This window comes from Ranitomeya imitator, chromosome 2, assembly GCF_032444005.1.
Source record: "Ranitomeya imitator isolate aRanImi1 chromosome 2, aRanImi1.pri, whole genome shotgun sequence".
Lineage (NCBI taxonomy): Eukaryota > Metazoa > Chordata > Amphibia > Anura > Dendrobatidae > Ranitomeya > Ranitomeya imitator.
This window is the reverse complement of record NC_091283.1, coordinates 316,378,509-316,401,880: the sequence shown is the minus strand read 5'-3', so window position 1 is coordinate 316,401,880 and position 23,372 is coordinate 316,378,509. Positions and strand designations below refer to the sequence as shown.

The 23,372-nt window shown below is 52.2% G+C and overlaps 1 protein-coding gene across 2 annotated transcripts in view; it reads left to right on the top strand.

Moving 5' to 3' along the window:
- The first annotated feature begins 12,913 nt into the window (after window positions 1–12,913).
- The window catches only part of LOC138663435 (gastrula zinc finger protein XlCGF66.1-like), a 29,658-nt gene continuing 19,199 nt past the window's right edge, over window positions 12,914–23,372 (top strand). The window contains exon 1 of one of the 2 annotated variants that reach the window (XM_069749641.1): window positions 12,914–13,236. In XM_069749641.1, the coding sequence (XP_069605742.1) occupies window positions 13,165–13,236 (72 nt within the window). In that variant the 5' untranslated portion in view covers window positions 12,914–13,164. Of the gene's footprint in view, window positions 13,237–15,306; window positions 15,416–23,372 lie in introns of those variants that run through there. The other variant, XM_069749642.1, reaches the window with a different exon arrangement.

Genomic DNA, 23,372 nt, shown 5'->3' with positions numbered 1-23,372 from the left:
AATGGAAGCTTCCAACCCCTCCGCCCTAATACTGCCAACCGACAACCAATTATTAAAAAGGCGCAAAAGATAGGGCGAGAGGACAGAGAAGAACTGAGCATAGTAAAGGAAAGAAAAGCCATCAGGCCCCGGGGAGGAACTCTTATTGGCCTCTCTAACAATCTGCGAGAGTTCAGACTCGACAATGGGAGCGTTTAGGAAAGAGAGCTGCTCCTGGGTGACCGAGGGGAGATTAGCCCTCTCCAAGAACGCCAAAATTGACTCCCGCGAAGGCTGGGGAATCCCTGGGTCACACCCGAGGTCATAGAGAGAGGAATAATAAGATGCAAACTCCTCAGCAATCTAAATCGGGTTGCGAACCTGGGAGCCGTCAGGCCTGAGCAAAAATGGGATCTTGGATTGAGCTTCTCTCTTCCTAACACGTCTGGCCAGAACAGCACCCGCTCGATCCCCCATTGTGTAAAATTTGGCTCTAGTTTTCCTCAGGGCCTTCTCAGCTTTGTGGAGGAGTAGATTACGAACATGCATTCGGGCTTTAGAAAGGTCAGAGAGAAGCGCTGGGGTAGGAGATAGTTTATGAGCAGACTCCAGACGAGATAATTCGTCTAGGGCTGAATGGAGGGCCGCATTGTACTTCCTCTTAGCCTTTGCCACCAGCTTAATGAAATGACCCCTAATTACCACCTTGTGGGCGAACCAGAGGGTGTCATCACCTATGTCAGGAGTATCATTGGAGGCAAAAAATTCCCCCAAGGCCTCCTCTATACATTGGGAGTTGGATTGGTCAGCAAGGAGATGGGCATTGAGACGCCAGTACGCAGGGGGTCTGATGGCCAAGGGGTCTTTCAGGGTAAGGGACACCGGGGCATGGTCCGACCAGGTGATACTGCCTATATCCGATGAGATGCAGTGAGGAAGAGCCACGTCATTCACCAGCACAAAATCAAACCGTGTCTGGGAGACAAAAATGTGTAATCTCTCTCACCGCAATGCAGATATCGCCAGACATCATGCAAGTGGAAAGAGTCAGTTAGAGGCCCGATCTCGCATCTAGTCAGGGAAGAGGCAGAGCAGTCAAGAACTCTAGACATTGGGGCATTGAAGTCACCAGCAATCAGTTTGTGACCGTGTTGGATATCGTGTAGAGTTTTGAAAACGCCCTCCAGAAACTTAAGCTGCCCTACGTTAGGAGCGTAGATCGAGGCAATAGTATAGGGGGCATTATTAATAAGGCATAGAACCACAATGAATCTACCCAGCGGATCCGCTACAGAGCGAACCAGCTGAAAGGAGTTGGACCTGCTGAAAAAAATGGCTACTCCCGCCTTTTTTGACGGGCCATTGGCGAAAAACTGATGCGGGTATAAACCTGATTGCATTCTGGGATTATCACATTCCAGCAAGTGAGTTTCCTGAAGACATAAAATATCATGGCGGGATTTGCCCAACTGACGCCAGACCACAGACCTCTTGCCCGGCGAGTTGAGGCCATTAACGTTAATTGAATACAGTGAGATACTCATTGAAAAGGCATAAAAACAGTTTTACAATCCTCAGACACCGATAGCCTGTGCAAAGGCAAAGAAAACATGTGGCCAATAGACTAGGACATAAGTAAGGGCAGACCGGGAACAGGGAGGAGAGAAATAGGGAAACAAACAAGACATACGACAAATAAACCAGTGGACCGAGGTCCATTCAGGGATACCCTGAGTCCAAAAGGTGAGAATCAGAAAAACAGTTCACCTATGGGGCAAACAAATGCTGCGGGAACTCTCAAGAGAGAAACCAACGCAGCTTAAAAAAAAGAAAAAGGAAAAACCAAGTGTATCCGTGCGGGAAAATAGCCAGGAACCATAGTTGCAGTGGGCTCAGGCCACCTCCCAGTCCGGTGTAATGCGGGCCCTGAGACCTCCGCCAGCTCCAGGCTTAGAAAGGTTCACGGAGATCGAGGGGTCTGGAGTCGGGAGTCCCCATTTAGAGAGAGCAGAAGCTGAGTGGGACGGAGTTAGGCAGGTGGTGATTGATCCGTCTTTGCAGATGAGCAGCTTGGTAGGAAACCCCCAACGGTACAGGATGCCCTTCTCTCTGAGGATGGTAGTATAGGGGGCAAAGGCCCTCCGAAGGCCAAAGTACCCGGGGAGAGATCCGGAAAGACTGAGATGCTTGCAAATCTTTCAGGAAGAGCTGGGTTCCTCCTCAGGGCCTGTAGAAAGTCCTCCTTCATTTCAAAAAAGTGTATGCGTGCCAGCACATCTCTGGGGATGGAGGGCCCCAGGCCAGAGGGTTTAGGGATCCTGTGCACGCGGTCAATTATGAAGTCCTTTGGCGCGAACTGCGGTAGGGCTGCCGCCATAAAGTCCTGCAGAAATAGCTTCAAATCCCCTGCCAGGACAGATTCCTCAATGCCTCGAAGTTTGACGTTATTTCTCCTGGACCTAATTTCCAGGTCCTGGGCTTTAGAGTGAGTTTTAGCGGCCAGGGTTTGCAGGGTCTCATGGGCGTCCCAGAGTTCGTTATGAGAAGAGACTAGCTCCGCCATCTTGTGTTCCAAACGGTCCGTGCGATTACCCAGCTCCGCCACCTCCCCTCTCAGCTCAGCCAGCATAGTGCGCATATCCTCTTGGATGGAGGTTCTGAGGTCTCCAAGTAGACCTTTGAGGAGAGAAGCGGTCACCAGACCGTCGGCCGAATCAGACGCCGTACCGCTTGAATTCAATGCTGCTCCGCCCGAATGCGACGCTGCTCCGCCTGGATGCGACGCTGCTCCGCCTGGATGCGACGCCGCAGCGCCCGACTGCGACGCCTGAGCGTTGCGTTGTGAAGAGCGGGAAGGCCTGGGGGAGGGCGGCGCCATCTTGGATTCCGGCGGTGGCTGTGGGGTGGCCGCAAAGAAGTCAGGAATTCTCCTGGAGGGGTCACGGGTGCCAGCTCTGGATTTCCCCATACATTCACTGACGCACCGGGAGCCAGTACCGATGTCGTGGAGGCAAACGAGGACACCGGAGGGGTAGAAATGTGCCGCTTTAAGGTTCCTGGCTGAGGAGCTCCCGCTCTGAGCGACCTACTCCATCGGCAGACAGGCCACGCCCCCAACCATCATTTATTTTTCAACAGGACAATGACCCAAACACACCTCCAGGCTGTGTAAGGGCTATTTGACAAAGAAGGAGAGTGATGGGGTGCTACTCCAAATGAACTGGCCTCCACAGTCACCAGACCTGAACCCAATCGAGATGGTTTGGGGTGAGTGTTGTGAATTCTGTGGCAGAGCTCCCTCCTGTGGTCACAAGTGGTACTTCGGCTGGTTCTCTCTGTGAGCTTCCGTTGGTGGAGGAAAGTGGTACTGCGGCTTCTGAGTTTCCTTCCTCAGGTGATGTGGTGAAGTCGTTAGGTGCTGCTCTATTTAACTCCACCTAGTGCTTTGATCCTGGCCTCCAGTCAATGTTCTAGTATTGGACCTGTTTCCTCCTGGATCGTTCCTGTGGCCTGCTGCTCTGCATAGCTAAGTTCTTCTTTGCTATTTTTTTGCTTTTTTTTTCTGTCCAGCTTGTCAATTGTTTTTTTCTGCTTGCTGGAAGCTCTGGGACGCAGAGGGTGTACCTCCATGCCGTTAGTTCGGTACGGAGGGTCTTTTTGCCCCCTTTGCGTGGTTTTTGTAGGGTTTTGTGTTGACCGCAAAGTTACCTTTCCTATCCTCGCTCTGTTCAGAAAGTTGGGCCTCACTTTGCTAAATCTATTTCATCTCTACGTTTGTCTTTTCATCTTAACTCACAGTCATTATATGTGGGGGCTGCCTTTTTTTCTTTGGGGTATTTCTCTGAGGCAAGGTAGGCTTATTTTCTATCTTCAGGCTAGCTAGTTTCTCAGGCCGTGCCGAGTTGCATAGGGAGCGTTAGGCGCAATCCACGGCTGCCTTTAGTGTGGTTGGAGAGGATTAGGGATTGCGGTCAACAGAGTTCCCACGTCTCAGAGCTCGTTCTTGTTTTTTGGGTTATTGCCAGGTCACTGTATGTGCGCTGACCTCTATGTCCATTGTGGTACTGAATTACCTTTCATAACAGGTGAGCTGGACCGCAGAGTGAAGGCAAAAGGACCAACAAGTGCTAAGCATCTCTGGGAACTCCTTAAAGATTGTTGGAAGACCATTCCCAGTGACTACCTCTTGAAGCTCATCAAGAGAATACTAAGAGTGTGCAAAGCAGTCATCAAAGCAAAAGGTGGCTACTTTGAAGAACCTAGAATATAAGACATAATTTCAGTTGTTTCACACTTTTTTGTTAAGTATATAATTCCACGTGTTAATTCATAGTTTTGATGCCTTCATTGTGAATGTACAATTTTCATAGTCATGAAAATACAGAAAAATCTTTAAATGATAAGGTGTGTCTAAACTTTTGGTCTGTACTGTATATCTGCATGTTCATCAGAGGCGTAGCTAGGGTTTCAGCTTAGGGGGGGCGAAAAGTCTGAGTGGGCCCCTAACGAGGTACCCCTGACTACAGCTACATGGTGCACCCTAATTGTGAGCATAGGGGAACATCAGCAGATGACCGCACTGTGACTGAAAATACATCTATATACAAAAATAAACACTGATACTACTATATGAGGACCACATATTGGTAGATACCAGTTCTACAGACCATATAAGAGATCACAGCACAGTTATAGATAATGACTTACTGCTGATGTTCTTTCTGATGGAATCGTTCATTTTTCTCGTCTTTTCCATCTGGCCCAGACCGACAAGACAACTTCTCCACCCAGGACTCGTCTGCAGAAATTATGATGACACATCAGACTTCTCACATTTCCAGCCCCGTCCTCATCTATCCCCAACCTGCACAAACTCCTCATCCTGCTGATACCCCAATAGTGAGCTGCTGCTGCCATATGTGTCCTACAGCACCTGCTGTGTAGTACAATAATGGTGCCGCCCCACATAGTAATGCCACCACTGTGCCCCTTACATAGTAATAACGACTCTTTTGTGCTCTCTAGATAATAAAATTCACCTCTAGAAAACATTAATGCCCTGTGCTAGTGCCCTCCATATTTTGTCCCTAAAAAGTAAAAATACCACACATGAAATTTTGATGGTCTCAGTACTGTGAGTGCCCATATAACAATAATGTTTAAGTGCCCACTTAGCATTTAATAACGTCCCCTGGAGTAGCCTCCATGACACAGTATGGTGGGCCCACAGCTTTCCTATACACAGTACAATGCCCCCACAGCTCCCCTATACACAATATTTTGAACCCACCGCCCCTATACACAGTATGATGTCTCCACTGCTGCCGTATACACAGTATGATGTCACCACTGCTCCCCTATACACAGTATGATGGGCCGGCAGCTCCCGTACATGCAGTATGATGTCCATTAGAGTTCCCCTATACATAGAATGATATCCCCATTGGTCCTCCAAAACACAGTATAATAGTTAATAGTGTTCTGACACTGTGTCGCCTGCACTGAGAGTCACACTGCCAGGAGGAAATTAACTTTATTCCTCACTGCAGCCTCGGCAGCGGCGCCAGCACGGTTTCAGTCACCGCTCTGAGTATAGAGCAGCAGCTGTAACTGCGCCTCTTAAGGTACCTTCACACTGAGCGACTTTAGAACGATAACGATAGCGATCCGTGATGTTGCAGCGTCCTGGATAGCGATATCGTTGTGTTTGACACGCAGCAGCGATCTGGATCCTGCTGTGAGATCGCTGGTCGGAGCTAGAAGGCCAGAACTTTATTTCGTCGCTGGATCACCCGCTGACATCGCTGGATCGGCGTGTGTGACGCCGATCCAGCGATGTATTCACTGGTAACCAGGGTAAATATCGGGTTACTAAGCGCAGGGCCGCGCTTAGTAACCCGATATTTACCCTGGTTACCATTGTAAATGTAAAAAAAAACAAACACTACATACTTACATTCCGGTGTCCGTCACGTCCCTCGGCGTCCACTTCCCTGCACTCCTCCTGCATCCTGTGTCATGTCATGTGATGGAGTGCATATAATCTGGTAACCATCTAATAATCAGTCCCCCAGTGCCTGTCGCCCCTCACAATACCCTTATCTTCTCATATTCACGATTAGTGCCCTGTTCCTCTCCCCCACCTAAGCCCCCACAACACCCCCATCCTCTCACATTTACCCCCCAGGGACTATGACATGCCTATAAATCTTATCCCCACTTACCAATGAAGATTGCAGCAGGACCAGGAAGTGTCTGAATAAAATGCAGGTGGACACTAGGACCCAGCGCGCTGCCCTGAGCCAGTCCCAGCGTGCACAGGGAAGGAAGAAACCTGCAGCCCGGGAGAAGCTCCTGAGGTCGGTCAGCACAATACAGTGCAGGAGGGAGACTTGTAAGGCTATATTCACACTTTGCGGATTTTGCTGCGGATCCGCAGCGGATTTGACCGCTGCGGATCCGCAGCAGTTTCCCATGAGTTTACATTTCAATGTAAACCTATGGGAAACAAAAAACGCTGTGCACATGCTGCAGAAAAATCCGCGCGGAAACGCTGCGGATTACATTCCGCAGCATGTCACTTCTTTTCTGCGGATTTTCACCTGCTCCAATAGAAAACTGCAGATGAAAATCCGCAGAAGAAAACGCAGTAAAAACCGCGATAAATCCGCAGTAAAAACCGCGATGGGTTTTCACTGCGGATTTTGCAATTCTGCTGCGGAAAAATCCGCAGTGGAATCTGCAGAGTGTGAACATAGCCTAAGGCTACGTTCAGATTAGCGTTGCGCGCCGCTGCGTCGGCGACGCACGACGCACGCAAAAACGCTGCGTTTTGCGACGCGTGCGTCGTTTTTTGACGAAAATCGGACGCAAGAAAAATGCAACTTGTTGCATTTTCTTGCGTCCGACGCTAGCGTCAAAAACGACGCACGTGTCGGAAAACGCAACAAGAAAAACGCATGCGTCCCCCATGTTAAACATAGGGGCGCATGACGCGTGCGTCGCCGCTGCGTCGCCCGACGCAGCGTCGGGAAACGCTAATCTGAATGTAGCCTAACTGGCCACTGTCCGACCAGCGTGCAGAATCTCATTCCGGAGAGCATGCCTGCTCTCCTCCTGTGCTGTATTGTGCCTCAGCACAGAAGTGGCAGTGCCGGCTCCTAGTGGGCCCCTTCATGTGACTGGGCCCGGGGCGATGGCCCCCTCTGCCCCCCCAGTAGCTACGCTAGTGATGTTCATGTTTGTGCATACATTTGGACCTTACCCTTTTTTTTGTTCATCATTTCTATTGCCGTGCGGATGGTTACTGGTTTACCCATTTCCAAGATGGCCACATATGGACTTCCGCTCATGCGCAGTTCTGATCTCCGTCTCCTTCACTTTCAGTCCGTTCCCTTGTGCCGGATTGCATGGGCCTGTGCTTTCCGGGGCTGGTTAATGTGCCGTACTTAGTGCAAGGCAGCGGTGGATTGGCTCAATTTTACTGATGGTGGCTATAAATAGCATGTTTTGATGGGTCATGGCACGCCCCCTGAAGAAAGAACACTCTGAAACGCGCGTCGGGGTGGGTTGGAGCTGACAAGTCCCCGTACTCTACTACCGGTATGTGAGATATCTGGGCCACTGTTTGCGGACATTGGTATGCACAATGATTTATGTTTATACTTTCACCGTGTTCCCAATTCAACATTTAATATATTGCTACTAGTATGGAACATGAGTGACTTGATTATTAGTGCCTGTGTCCGGTGTCTGGCTATTCAGTGGTTGTTATGGGGATTTGTGCTCAACTCCATGCGCTCCATGTAATTTGCTGGCAATTTTAACCCGCTATTGTCCAAATTTCTGTAGTTTGTATATTTATACCTAATAAAGTTATTTAACCCCTTAGCGACCGCCGATACGCCTTTTAACGGCGGCCGCTAAGGGTACTTAAACCACAGCGCCGTTAATTAACGGCGCTGTGGAAAAAGTCAATAGCGCCCCCCACAGGCCGATTTTCTCCGGGGTCTCGGCTGCCGGGGGTAGCCAAGACCCCAGAGAACATGATTCGGGGGGTTTTTAACCCACCCCGCATTTGCGATCGCCGGTAATTAACCGTTTACCGGCGATCGCAAAAAAAAAAAAAAAAAAGCGATCTCTTTTTAATTTCTCTGTCCTCCGATGTGATCGCACATCGGAGGACAGAGAAAAGGGGTCCCAGGTGGCCCCCCCAATACTCACCTAGCTCCCCCGATGCTCCTCGTGTCTCCCGGTGGGCGCCGCCATCTTCAAAATGGCGGGCGCATGCGCAGTGCGCCCGCCGGCCGGCACGCGCAGTGCGCCCGCCGGCCGGCACCGGGAGAATCTTTGGGGTCTCGGCTGCCGGGGGTAGCCGAGACCCCAAAGAGCATGATCGGGGTCGGTTTTACCGACCCCTGTTTTGCGATCGCTGGTAATTAACTGTTTACCGGCGACCGCAAAAAAAAAAAAAAAGTAAAGTGTAATTCTCTGTCCTCTGATGTGATCGCACATCAGAGGACAGAGAAATAGGGGGATTCGGGGACCCTACAATACTCACCTGTGTCCCTGGATCCTCTTGCTGCTCCTCCTGGCCGCCGGCAGAAGAACATGGCGGGCGCATGCCCAGTGCGCCCGCCATCTGTCTCCATCTGCCGGCCGGCAGGAGAACAGCAGTTGGGGCTAAAATTAGGGTTAGGGGTAGGGTTAGGTTAGGGGTAGGGTTAGGGTTAGGTTAGGGGTAGGGTTAGGGCTAGGGTTGGGGCTAAATATAGGGTTGGGGCTAAATTTAGGGTTAGGGTTGGGGCTAAATTTAAGGTTAGGCTTCTTTCACACTTACGTCGGTACGGGGCCGTCGCAATGCGTCGGCCCGACATACCAACGCACGTTGTGAAAATTGTGCACAACGTGGGCAGCAGCTGTAGTTTTTCAACGCATCCGCTGCCCAATCTATGTCCTGGGGAGGAGGGGGCGGAGTTACGGCCACGCATGCGCGGTCAGAAATGGCGGATGCGACGTACAAAAAAACGTTTCATTGAACGTTTTTTTGTGCCGACGCTCCGCCAAAACACAACTGATCCAGTGCACGATGGACGCGACGTGTGGCCATCCGTCACGATCCGTCGGCAATACAAGTCTATGGGCAAAAAACGCATCCTGCGGGCACATTTGCAGGATCCGTTTCTTGTCCAAAACGACGGATTGCGACGGAATGCCAAACGACGCAAGTGTGAAAGTAGCCTTAGGGTTAGGGTTGGGGCTAAAGTTAGGGCTAGGGTTGGGGCTAAAGTTAGGGTTAGAGCTGGGATTAGGGTTAGGGTTTGGATTAGGGTTGGTATTAGGGTTAGGGTTGGCATTAGGGTTACGCTTGGGATTAGGGTTAGGTTTGGGATTAGGGTTAAGGTTAGGGTTGTGATTAGGGGTGTATTGGGATTAGGGTTAGGTTTGAGGTTAGGGTTGAGATTAGGATTAGGGGTGTGTTGGATTTGGTTTTGGATTGGTTTTGATTAGGGTTATGGTTAGGGTTGACATTAGGGTTGTTTTGGGGTAAGGGTTGTGATTATGGTTAGGGTTAGTGATTAGGATTATGGATCAGGTTGGGATTAGGGTTAGGGGTGTGTTGGGGTTAGGGTTGGAGCTAGAATTGGGGGGTTTCCACTGTTTAGGTATATCAGGGGGTCTCCAAACACGACAGCCAATTTTGCGCTCAAAAAGTCAAATGGTGCTTCCTCCCTTCTGAGCTCTGCCGTGCGCCCAAACAGTGGGTTACCCCCACATATGGGGCATCAGCGTTCTCGGGATAAATTGGACAACAACTTCTGGGGTCCAATTTCTCTTGTTACCCTTGTGAAAATAAAAACTTGGGGGCTACAATATCTTTTTTGTGAAAAAAAATATTTTTTATTTTCACGACTCTGCATTCTAAACTTCTGTGAAGCACTTGGGCATTCAAAGTTCTCACCACACATCTAGATAAGTTCCTTGGGGGGTCTAGTTTCCAAAATGGGGTCACTTGTGGGGGGTTACTACAGTTTAGGTACATCAGGGGCTCTGCAATCGCAACATAATGCCCACAGACCATTCTATCAAAGTCTGCATTCCAAAAAGGCGCTCCTTCCTTCCGAGCTCTGCCGTGCGCCCACACAGTGGTTTACCCCCACATATGGGGTACCACCATACTCAGGACAAATTGGACAACAACTTTTGGGGTCCAATTTCTCTTGTTACCCTTGTGAAAATAAAAACTTGGGGGCTACAATATCTTTTTTGTGGAAAAAAAATATATTTTTTATTTTCACGGCTCTGCATTATAAACTTCTGTGAAGCACTTGGGCATTCAAGGTTCTCACCACACATCTAGATAAGTTCCATGGGGGGTCTAGTTTCCAAAATGGGGTCACTTGTGGGGGATTTCTACTGTTTAGGCACATCAGGGGCTCTCCAAACGCGACATGGCGTCCGATCTCAATTCCAGCCAATTCTACATTGAAAAAGTAAAACGGCACTCTTTCTCTTCCAAGCTCTGCGGTGCGCCCAAACAGTGGTTTACCCCCACATATTGGGTATCGACGTACTCAGGAGAAATTGTACAACAACTTTAGTGGTCTAATTTCTCCTGTTACCCTTGTGAAAATAAAAATTTGTGGGCAAAAAGATCATTTTTGTAGAAAAAATGCAATTTTTTTTTTCACGGCTCTACGTTATAAACTTCTGTGAAGCACATGGGGGTTCAAAGTGCTCGCCACACATCTAGATAAGTTCCTTAAGGGGTCTAGTTTCCAAAATGGTGTCACTTGTGGGGGGTTTCCACTGTTTAGGCACATCAGGGGCTCTCCAAACGCGACATGGCGTCCAATCTCAATTCCAGCCAATTCTACATTGAAAAAGTAAAACGGCACTCCTTCTCTTCCAAGCTCTGCGGTGCGCCCTAACAGTGGTTTACCCCCACATATTGGGTATCAGCGTACTCAGGAGAAATTGCACAACAACTTTTGTGGTCTAATTTCTCCTGTTACCTTTGTGAAAATAAAAATTTGTGGGCAAAACGATCATATTTGTGTAAACAAAAGCGATTTTTTATTTTCACGGCTCTACGTTATAAACTTCTGTGAAGCACTTGGGGGTTCAAAGTGCTCACCACACATCTAGATAAGTTCCTTAAGGGGTCTAGTTTCTAAAATGGTGTCACTTGAGGGGTTTCCACTGTTTAGGCACATCAGGGGCTCTCTAAACGTGACATGGCGTCCGATCTCAATTCCAGCCAATTCTGCATTGAAAAAGTCAAACGGCGCTCCTTCACTTCCAAGTTCTGCGGTGCGCCCAAAAAGTGGTTTACCCCCACATATGGGGTATTGGCATATTCAGGAGAAATTGCGTAACAAAATTTATGGTTACATTTCTGTTTTTACACTTGTGAAAATAAAAAAAATAGTTCTGAATTCAGAGGTTTGCAAAAAAAAGTTAAATGTTCATTTTTTCCTTCCACATTGTTTCAGTTCCTGTGAAGCACGTAAAGGGTTAATAAACTTCTTGGATGTGGTTTTGAGAACCTTGAGGGGTGTAGTTTTTAGAATGGTGTCACACTTCATTATTTTCTATCATATAGACCCCTCAAAATGAATTCAAATGTGATGTGGTCCCTAAAAAAAATGGTGTTGTAAAAATGAGAAATTGCTGGTCAACTTTTAACCCTTATAACTCCCTAACAAAAAAAAATTTTGTTTCCAAAATTGTGCTGATGTAAAGTAGACATGTGGGAAATGTTATTTATTAACTATTTTTCGTGACATATCTCTCTGATTTAAGGGCATAAAAATATAAAGTTTGAAAATTGCAAAATTTTAAAACTTTTCGCCATATTTCCGTTTTTTTCATAAATAATCGCAAGTAATATTGAAGAAATGTTACCACTAACATGAAGTACAATATGTCACGAAAAAATAAATCTCAGAATCAGCGGGATCCGTTGAAGCGTTCCAGAGTTATAACCTCATAAAGTGACAGTGGTCAGAATTGCAAAAATTGGCCTGGTCATTAAGTGCCAAATTGGCTCTGTCACTAAGGGGTTAATATTACTTTTTGGACTTTATTGCACCATTTTTTCTGTGGTTGTTCGCTTTCTAGCATTGGTGTGTCCCACACTATTCCATTTGCAGGCTTATTTAGTTTGAAAAAACGAAGACTAAGGGGTGATCTTATTACAATGTATAAATATATGAGGGGACAGTACAAAGACCTTTCTGATGATCTTTTTAATCATAGACCTGAGACAGGGACAAGGGGGCATCCTCTACGTTTGGAGGAAAGAAGGTTTAAGCATAATAACAGACGCGGATTCTTTACTGTAAGAGCAGTGAGACTATGGAACTCTCTGCCGTATGATGTTGTAATGAGTGATTCGTTACTTAAATTTAAGAGGGGACTGGATGCCTTTCTGGAAACGTATAATGTTACAGGGTATATATACCAGATTCCTTGATAGGGCATTGATCCAGGGAACTAGTCTGATTGCCGTGTGTGGAGTCGGGAAGGAATTTTTTCCCCCAATGTGGAGCTTACTCTTTGCCACATGGTTTTTTTTTTGCCTTCCTCTGGATCAACATGTTCAGGCATGTTAGGTTAGGCTATGGGTTGAACTAGATGGACTTAAAGTCTTCCTTCAACCTTAATAACTATGTTATGTTACCCGTATTATTCATTTAGTCTAGGTCATTATGACTGGATGGTGTGCCTACTATTGCCTGTTTTCCTTTCCTTTCCCTTTTTCGTACACCTCATACAAACGCGGCTCCGCTCCGTACACCTCGAACACTCACGGCTCCGCTCCGTACAGTGGCGTAGGAAATGGGGTGCGGGGGGGTGGGCCGCCCCGGGCGGCACAATGCGGGGGGCGGGTATCAGCGCGGCTGCGCGCACTCATTCTCTGCTCCTCCCTCCCTGCATAGTGAGGACTGGAGCAGAGCGCTGGCAGTGCGCGCGGCCGTGCAGAGTTGCTGGCTGCAGTGTAGCGGGGGCACACAGTCACACACGCTGTGACTCACCCCCGCACCTGCAGTCAGCAGCAGAAGCTCCGATCCCTCCCCTCCAGCAGCGTCACAGCTCTCACACTGTGAAGAGCCATGGAGGGCCGGGGCTAAATGTCGGGGCGGAGCCACGGACAAGCAGGAAGAAGAGGCAGAAGGAAATATGAAAATCAGAGCGGGAGACAGAAAAGATGTGAGAGACAGAAAACACAACAGAGAGAGAGGCAAGACACAGGTGAGAATGATGTAATATATATATATACTTGTCTAAGGGTCACACTTCCGTCTTTCTGTCTGTCCTTCTGTCTTTCTTTCTTTCACGGATATTCATTGGTCGCAGCCTCTGTCTGTCGTCGCTGATTGGTCTCGGCAGCTGCCTGTCATGGCTGCCGCGACCAATCAGCGACGGGCACTGTCCGATTAGTCCCTCCGCTGCAGTCAGTGCCCGGCGCCCGCTCCTTCCTCACCACAATCAGTGCCCGCTCCATAATCCCCTCCAGTCACCACTCACACAGGGTTAATAGCAGCAGTAACGGGCCGCGGTGTAACGCACTCCGTTACCGCTGCTATTAACCCTCTGTGTCCCCAACTATTTACTAATGATGCTGCCTATGCAGCATCAATAGTAAAAATATGTCATGTTAAAAGTAATAAAAAAACAAAAAACCTGCTATACTCACCCTCCATCGCCTTTCCCGCTCCTCGCCACGCTCCAGTGCCCGCTCCATGCAAGCGGCAGCTTCCGGTGCCAAGGATGGTATGTGAGAAGGACCTGCCATGACGTCACGGTCATGTGACCGCAACGTCATCACAGGTCCTGCGCTCATACCAACCCTGGGACCGGAAGCTGCCTCGTGCGGTACAGGGCCAGAACTTCATCGGAGGGTGAGTATATGTTTATTTTTTATTTTAAGTCTGTATACTACGTGACTCTGTGCTGTATACTCCGTTACTGGGCAATATACTACGTGGCTGGGCAATATACTACGTGACTGGGCAATATACTACGTGGCTGGGCAATATACTACGTGGCTGGGCAATATACTATGTGGCTGGGCAATATACTACGTGGCTGGGCAATATACTACGTGACTGGGCAATATACTACGTGGCTGGGCAATATACTACATCGCTGGGCAATATACTATGTGGCTGGGCAATATACTACGTGGCTGGGCAATATACTACGTGGCTGGGCAATATACTACGTGGCTGGGCAATATACTACGTGACTGAGCAATATACTACGTGACTGGGCAATATACTACGTGGCTGGGCAATATACTACGTGGCTGGGCAATATGCTACGTGGCTGGGCAATATACTACGTGGCTGGGCAATATGCTACGTGGGCTGTGCAATATGCTACATGGCTGTGTTATATACTACGTGGCTGTGTTATATGCTATGTGGGCTGTGCAATATACTACGTGGCTGTGTTATATACTACATGGCTGTGCTATACGCTATGTGGGCTGTGTTATATACTGCGTGGGCTGTGTTATACACTACGTGGCTATGCTATATGCTATGTGGGCTGTGTCATATGCTATGTGGCTATGCTATATTTCTCTGCTGTATCTGCATCGTGAATCGTGCTATGTGTTAAAGGGGGGGCCCACTGAGACTCTTTCGCCCGGGGCCCTCTAAAACCGCGGCCGGCGCTGCAGCTGTTTAACGCTATTGACGTGCGGGCCCTGAGGAGACTCTGTTTGTTTTGTTTTTATAAGCTAACGTTGGACACACTGGGGCAATGCTGGAGACACTGGGGCAGATTGCTGGAGACACTGGGGCAGATTGCTGGAGACACTGGGGCAGATTGCTGGAGACACTGGGGCAATGCTGGAGACACTGGGGCAGATTGCTGGAGACACTGGGGCAATGCTGGAGACACTGGGCAGATTGCTGGAGACACTGGGGCACTGCTGACGTCATTGTCAGTCGCCGGCGAATGCACGCTTCAGCTGCGTGGAGAGAGCAGGAGCGCGGTCAGGTAAGCAGAACTTGTTTTTTTTTTTTTGCAGTCCCGATCATGCGTGTTGTCCTATTTTTGGTAAACTTTGTGTGTATTGAGCCGAGGGGGGGGGGGGGGGGGGCAACAAACTCGAGAGCAGCCCCGGGCGGCAAAAGCTCTAGCTACGCCCCTGGCTCCGTACACTCGTGGCTCTGCTGTATCCACACTGTAAACCCCTCCTGACCCCAAACATCCAACACCATAACAACCAGCACAGCAGAGTCCTGCATACACTGAGGCCCCTGATCATGTGACCCCTGACTCCTCCCCTCCTGTGACCTCATCACAGGTCCTGTGCACACAGAACGACCATATATGTGGTGTCCTGTGGCTCTGCGGGTGGAAGTCGGTGCTGGAGGCCCCATTATTCTCTATGTGGAGTGCGGCTCTGCGGGTGGAGGTCGGTGCTGGAGGCCCCATTATTCTCTATGTGGAGTGCGGCTCTGCGGGTGGAGGTCGGTGCTGGAGGCTCCATTATTCTCTATGTGGAGTGCGGGTGGAGGTCGGTGCTGGAGGCTCCATTATTCTCTATGTGGAGTGCGGCTCTGCGGGTGGAGGTCGGTGCTGGAGGCTCCATTATTCTCTATGTGGAGTGCGGCTCTGCGGGTGGAGGTCGGTGCTGGAGGCTCCATTATTCTCTATGTGGAGTGCTGCTCTGCGGGTGGAGGTCGGTGCTGGAGGCTCCATTATTCTCTATGTGGAGTGCGGCTCTGCGGGTGGAGGTCGGTGCTGGAGGCTCCATTATTCTCTATGTGGAGTGCGGCTCTGCGGGTGGAGGTCGGTGCTGGAGGCTCCATTATTCTCTATGTGGAGTGTGGCTCTGCGGGTGGAGGTCGGTGCTGGAGGCTCCATTATTCACTATGTGGAGTGCGGCTCTGCGGGTGGAGGTCGGTGCTGGAGGCTCCATTATTCTCTATGTGGAGTGCGGTTCTGCGAGTGGAGGTCGGTGCTTGAGGCTCCATTATTCTCTATGTGGAGTGCGGCTCTGCGGGTGGAGGTCGGTGTTGGAGGCTCCATTATTCTCTATGTGGAGTGCGGCTCTGCGGGTGGAGGTAGGTGCTGGAGGCTCCATTATTCTCTATGTGGAGTGTGGCTCTGCGGATGGAGGTCGGTGCTGGAGGCCCCATTATTCTCTATGTGGAGTGCGGCTCTGCGGGTGGAGGTCGGTGCTGGAGGCCCCATTATTCTCTATGTGGAGTGCGGCTCTGCAGGTGGAGGTCGGTGCTGGAGGCTCCATTATTCTCTATGTGGAGTGCGGCTCTGTGGGTGGAGGTCGGTGCTGGAGATTCCCCATTATTCTCTATGTGGAGTGCGGCTCTGTGGGTGGAGGTCGGTGCTGGAGGCTCCATTATTCTCTATGTGGAGTGCGGCTCTGCGGGTGGAGGTCGGTGCTGGAGGCTCCATTATTCTCTATGTGGAGTGCGGCTCTGTGGGTGGAGGTCGGTGCTGGAGATTCCCCATTATTCTCTATGTGGAGTGCGGCTCTGTGGGTGGAGGTCGGTGCTGGAGGCTCCATTATTCTCTATGTGGAGTGTGGCTCTGCGGGTGGAGGTCGGTGCTGGAGGCTCCATTATTCTCTATGTGGAGTGTGGCTCTGCGGGTGGAGGTCGGTGCTGGAGATTCCCCATTATTCTCTATGTGGAGTGCGGCTCTGTGGGTGGAGGTCGGTGCTGGAGGCTCCATTATTCTCTATGTGGAGTGTGGCTCTGTGGGTGGAGGTCGGTGCTGGAGGCTCCATTATTCTCTATGTGGAGTGCGGCTCTGCGGGTGGAGGTCGGTGCTGGAGGCTCCATTATTCTCTATGTGGAGTGCGGCTCTGCGGGTGGAGGTCGGTGCTGGAGGCTCCATTATTCTCTGTGGAGTGCGGCTCTGCGGGTGGAGGTAGGTGCTGGAGGCTCCATTATTCTCTATGTGGAGTGCGGGTGGAGGTCGGTGCTGGAGGCTCCATTATTCTCTATGTGGAGTGTGGCTCTGCGGGTGGAGGTCGGTGCTGGAGGCCCCATTATTCTCTATGTGGAGTGCTGCTCTGCGGGTGGAGGTCGGTGCTGGAGGCCCCATTATTCTGTATGTGGAGTGCGGCTCTGCGGGTGAAGGTCGGTGCTGGAGGCTCCATTATTCTCTATGTGAAGTGCGGCTCTGCGGGTGGAGGTCGGTGCTGGAGGCTCCATTATTCTCTATGTGGAGTGCGGCTCTGCGGGTGGAGGTCGGTGCTGGAGGCTCCATTATTCTCTATGTGGAGTGCGGCTCTGCGGGTGGAGATCGGTGCTGGAGGCTCCATTATTCTCTATGTGGAGTGCGGCTCTGCGGGTGGAGGTCGGTGCTGGAGGCTCCATTATTCTCTATGTGGAGTGCGGCTCTGTGGGTGGAGGTCGGTGCTGGAGGCTCCATTATTCTCTATGTGGAGTGCGGTTCTGCGGGTGGAGGTCGGTGCTGGAGGCTCCATTATTCTCTATGTGGAGTGCGGCTCTGCGGGTGGAGGTCGGTGCTAGAGGCTCCATTATTCTCTATGTGGAGTGCGGCTCTGCGGGTGGAGGTAGGTGCTGGAGGCTCCATTGTTCTCTATGTGGAGTGTGGCTCTGCGGATGGAGGTCGGTGCTGGAGGCCCCATTATTCTCTATGTGGAGTGCGGCTCTGCGGGTGGAGGTCGGTGCTGGAGGCCCCATTATTCTCTATGTGGAGTGCGGCTCTGCAGGTGGAGGTCGGTGCTGGAGGCTCCATTATTCTCTATGTGGAGTGCGGCTCTGTGGGTGGAGGTCGGTGCTGGAGATTCCCCATTATTCTCTATGTGGAGTGCGGCTCTGTGGGTGGAGGTCGGTGCTGGAGGCTCCATTATTCTCTATGTGGAGTGTGGCTCTGCGGGTGGAGGTCGGTGCTGGAGGCTCCATTATTCTCTATGTGGAGTGTGGCTCTGCGGGTGGAGGTCGGTGCTGGAGATTCCCCATTATTCTCTATGTGGAGTGCGGCTCTGTGGGTGGAGGTCGGTGCTGGAGGCTCCATTATTCTCTATGTGGAGTGTGGCTCTGTGGGTGGAGGTAGGTGCTGGAGGCCCCATTATTCTCTATGTGGAGTGCGGCTCTGCGGGTGGAGGTCAGTGCTGGAGGCTCCATTATTCTCTATGTGGAGTGCGGCTCTGCGGGTGGAGGTCGGTGCTGGAGGCTCCATTATTCTCTATGTGGAGTGCGGCTCTGCGGGTGGAGGTCGGTGCTGGAGGCTCCATTATTCTCTATGTGGAGTGCGGCTCTGCGGGTGGAGGTCGGTGCTGGAGGCTCCATTATTCTCTATGTGGAGTGCGGCTCTGCGGGTCGAGGTCGGTGCTGGAGGCTCCATTATTCTCTATGTGGAGTGCGGCTCTGCGGGTGGAGGTCGGTGCTGGAGGCTCCATTATTCTCTATGTGGAGTGCGGGTGGAGGTCGGTGCTGGAGGCTCCATTATTCTCTATGTGGAGTGTGGCTCTGCGGGTGGAGGTCGGTGCTGGAGGCCCCATTATTCTCTATGTGGAGTGCGGCTCTGCAGGTGGAGGTCGGTGCTGGAGGCTCCATTATTCTCTATGTGGAGTGCGGCTCTGCGGGTGGAGGTAGGTGCTGGAGGCTCCATTATTCTCTATGTGGAGTGTGGCTCTGCGGATGGAGGTCGGTGCTGGAGGCCCCATTATTCTCTATGTGGAGTGCGGGTGGAGGTCGGTGCTGGAGGCTCCATTATTCTCTATGTGGAGTGTGGCTCTGCGGGTGGAGGTCGGTGCTGGAGGCCCCATTATTCTCTATGTGGAGTGCGGCTCTGCGGGTGGAGGTCGGTGCTGGAAGCTCCATTATTCTCTATGTGGAGTGCGGCTCTGCGGGTGGAGGTCGGTGCTGGAGGCTCCATTATTCTCTATGTGGAGTGTGGCTCTGCGGGTGGAGGTCGGTGCTAGATGCTCCATTATTCTCTATGTGGAGTGCGGGTGGAGGTCGGTGCTGCAGGCTCCATTATTCTCTATGTGGAGTGCGGCTCTGCAGGTGGAGGTCGGTGCTGGAGGCTCCATTATTCTCTATGTGGAGTGCGGCTCTGCGGGTGGAGGTCGATGCTGGAGGCTCCATTATTCTCTATGTGGAGTGCGGCTCTGCAGGTGGAGGTCGGTGCTGGAGGCTCCTTTGTTCTCTATGTGGAGTGCGGCTCTGCGGGTGGAGGTCGGTGCTGGAGGCTCCATTATTCTCTATGTGGAGTGTGGCTCTGCGGGTGGAGGTCGGTGCTGGAGGCTCCATTATCCTCTATGTGGAGTGCGGCTCTGCGGGTGGAGGTCGGTGCTGGAGGCTCCATTATTCTCTGTGGAGTGCGGCTCTGTGGGTGGAGGTCGGTGCTGGAGGCTCCATTATTCTCTATGTGGAGTGCGGCTCTGCGGGTGGAGGTAGGTGCTGAAGGGTCCATTATTCTCTATGTGGAGTGCGGCTCTGCGGGTGGAGGTCGGTGCTGGAGGCCCCATTATTCTCTATGTGGAGTGTGGCTCTGCGGGTGGAGGTTGGTGCTGGAGGCTCCATTATTTTCTATGTGGAGTGCGGCTCTGCGGGTGGAGGTCGGTGCTGGAGGCTCCATTATTCTCTATGTGGAGTGCGGCTCTGCGGGTGGAGGTCGGTGCTGGAGGCTCCATTATTCTCTATGTGGAGTGTGGCTCTGCGGGTGGAGGTCGGTGCTGGAGGCTCCATTATTCTCTATGTGGAGTGCGGCTCTGCGGGTGGAGGTAGGTGCTGAAGGCTCCATTATTCTCTATGTGGAGTGCGGCTCTGCGGGTGGAGGTCGGTGCTGGAGGCCCCATTATTCTCTATGTGGAGTGCGGCTCTGCGGGTTGAAGTCGGTGCTGGAGGCCCCATTATTCTCTATGTGGAGTGCGGCTCTGCGGGTGGAGGTCGGTGCTGGAGGCCCCATTCTCTATGTGGAGTGTGGGTGGAGGTCGGTGCTGGAGGCTCCATTATTCTCTGTGTGGAGTGCGGCTTTGCGGGTGGAGGTCGGTGCTGGAGGCTCCATTATTCTCTATGTGGAGTGCGGCTCTGCGGGTGGAGGTCGGTGCTGGAGGCTCCATTATTCTCTATGTGGAGTGTGGCTCTGTGGGTGGAGGTCGGTGCTGGAGGTTCCATTATTCTCTATGTGGAGTGCGGCTCTGCGGGTGGAGGTCGGTGCTGGAGGCTCCATTATTCTCTATGTGGAGTGCGGCTCTGCGGGTGGAGGTCTGTGCTGGAGGCTCCATTATTCTCTATGTGGAGTGCGGCTCTGCGGTGGAGGTCGGTGCTGGAGGCTCCATTATTCTCTATGTGGAGTGCGGCTCTGCGGGTGGAGGTCGGTGCTGGAGGCTCCATTATTCTCTATGTGGTGTGTGGCTCTGCGGGTGGAGGTCGGTGCTGGAGGCTCCATTATTCTCTATGTGGAGTGCGGCTCTGCGGGTGGAGGTCGGTGCTGGAGGTTCCATTATTCTCTATGTGGAGTGCGGCTCTGCGGGTGGAGGTCGGTGCTGGAGGCTCCATTATTCTCTATGTGGAGTGCGGCTCTGCGGGTGGAGGTCGGTGCTGGAGGCTCCATTATTCTCTATGTGGAGTGCGGCTCTGCGGGTGGAGGTCTGTGCTGGAGGCTCCATTATTCTCTATGTGGAGTGTGGCTCTGCGGGTGGAGGTCGGTGCTGGAGGCTCCATTATTCTCTATGTGGAGTGCGACTCTGCGGGTGTAGGTCGGTGCTGGAGGCTCCATTATGCTCTATGTGGAGTGCGGGTGGAGGTAGGTGCTGGAGGCTCCATTATTCTCTATGTGGAGTGCGGCTCTGCGGGTGGAGGTCGGTGCTGGAGGCTCCATTATTCTCTATGAGGAGTGCGGCTCTGCGGGTGGAGGTCGGTGCTGGAAGCTCCATTATTCTCTATGTGGAGTGCGGCTCTGCGGGTGGAGGTCGGGGCTGGAGGCTCCATTATTCTCTATGTGGAGTGCGGCTCTGCGGGTGGAGGTCGGTGCTGGAGGCTCCATTATTCTCTATGTGGAGTGTGGCTCTGCGGGTGGAGGTCGGTGCTAGAGGCTCCATTATTCTCTATGTGGAGTGCGGCTCTGCGGGTGGAGGTCGGTGCTGGAGGCTCCATTATTCTCTGTGGAGTGCGGCTCTGCGGGTGGAGGTCGGTGCTGGAGGCTCCATTATTCTCTATGTGGAGTGCGGCTCTGCGGGTGGAGGTCGTTGCTGGACGCTCCATTATTCTCTATGTGGAGTGCGGCTCTGCGGGTGGAGGTCGGTGCTGGAGGCTCCATTATTCTCTATGTGGAGTGCGGATCTGCGGGTGGAGGTCGTTGCTGGACGCTCCATTATTCTCTATGTGGAGTGCGGCTCTGCGGGTGGAGGTCGGTGCTGGAGGTTCCATTATTCTCTATGTGGAGTGTGGCTCTGCGGGTGGAGGTCGGTGCTGGAGGCTCCATTATTCTCTATGTGGAGTGCGGCTCTGCGGGTGGAGGTCGGTGCTGGAGGCTCCATTATTCTCTATGTGGAGTGCGGATCTGCGGGTGGAGGTCGTTGCTGGACGCTCCATTATTCTCTATGTGGAGTGCGGCTCTGCGGGTGGAGGTCGGTGCTGGAGGTTCCATTATTCTCTATGTGGAGTGTGGCTCTGCGGGTGGAGGTCGGTGCTGGAGGCTCCATTATTCTCTATGTGGAGTGCGGCTCTGCGGGTGGAGGTCGGTGCTGGAGGCTCCATTATGCTCTATGTGGAGTGCGGGTGGAGGTAGGTGCTGGAGGCTCCATTATTCTCTATGTGGAGTGCGGCTCTGCGGGTGGAGGTCGGTGCTGGAGGCTCCATTATTCTCTATGAGGAGTGCGGCTCTGCGGGTGGAGGTCGGTGCTGGAGGCTCCATTATTCTCTATGTGGAGTGCGGCTCTGCGGGTGGAGGTCGGTGCTGGAGGCTCCATTATTCTCTATGTGGAGTGTGGCTCTGCGGGTGGAGGTCGGTGCTAGAGGCTCCATTATTCTCTATGTGGAGTGCGGCTCTGCGGGTGGAGGTCGGTGCTGGAGGCTCCATTATTCTCTATGTGGAGTGCGGCTCTGCGGGTGGAGGTCGGTGCTGGAGGCTCCATTATTCTCTATGTGGAGTGCGGCTCTGCGGGTGGAGGTCGGTGCTGGAGGCTCCATTATTCTCTATGTGGAGTGCGGCTCTGCGGGTGGAGGTCTGTGCTGGAGGCTCCATTATTCTCTATGTGGAGTGCGGCTCTGCGGGTGGAGGTCGGTGCTGGAGGCTCCATTATTCTCTATGTGGAGTGCGGCTCTGCGGGTGGAGGTCGGTGCTGGAGGCTCCATTATTCTCTATGAGGAGTGCGGCTCTGCGGGTGGAGGTCGGTGCTGGAGGCTCCATTATTCTCTATGTGGAGTGCGGCTCTGCGGTGGAGGTCGGTGCTGGAGGCTCCATTATTCTCTATGTGGAGTGCGGCTCTGCGGTGGAGGTCGGTGCTGGAGGCTCCATTATTCTCTATGTGGAGTGCGGCTCTGGGGGTGGAGGTCGGTGCTGGAGGTTCCATTATTCTCTATGTGGAGTGCGGCTCTGCGGGTGGAGGTCGGTGCTGAAGGCTCCATTATTCTCTATGTGGAGTGCGGCTCTGCGGGTGGAGGTCGGTGCTGGAGGCTCCATTATTCTCTATGAGGAGTGCGGCTCTGCGGGTGGAGGTCGGTCCTGGAGGCTCCATTATTCTCTATGTGGAGTGTGGATCTGCGGGTGGAGGTCGGTGCTGGAGGCTCCATTATTCTCTATGTGGAGTGCGGCTCTGCGGGTGGAGGTCGGTGCTGGAGGCTCCATTATTCTCTATGTGGAGTCCGGCTCTGCGGGTGGAGGTCGGTGCTGGAGGCTCCATTATTCTCTATGTGGAGTGCGGGTGGAGGTCGGTGCTGGAGGCTCCATTATTCTCTATGTGGAGTGCGGCTCTGCGGGTGGAGGTCGGTGCTGGAGGCTCCATTATTCTCTATGTGGAGTGCGGCTCTGTGGGTGGAGGTCGGTGCTGGAGGCTCCATCATTCTCTATGTGGAGTGCGGCTCTGCGGGTGGAGGTAGGTGCTGGAGGCTTCATTATTCTCTATGTGGAGTGCGGCTCTGTGGGTGGAGGTCGGTGCTGGAGGCTCCATTATTCTCTATGTGGAGTGCGGCTCTGCGGGTGGAGGTCGGTGCTGGAGGCTCCATTATTCTCTATGTGGAGTGCGGCTCTGCGGGTGGAGGTCGGTGCTGGAGGCTCCATTATTCTCTATGTGGAGTGTGGCTCTGCGGTGGAGGTCGGTGCTGGAGGCTCCATTATTCTCTATGTGGAGTGCGGCTCTGCGGGTGGAGGTCGGTGCTGGAGGCTCCATTATTCTCTATGTGGAGTGTGGCTCTGCGGTGGAGGTC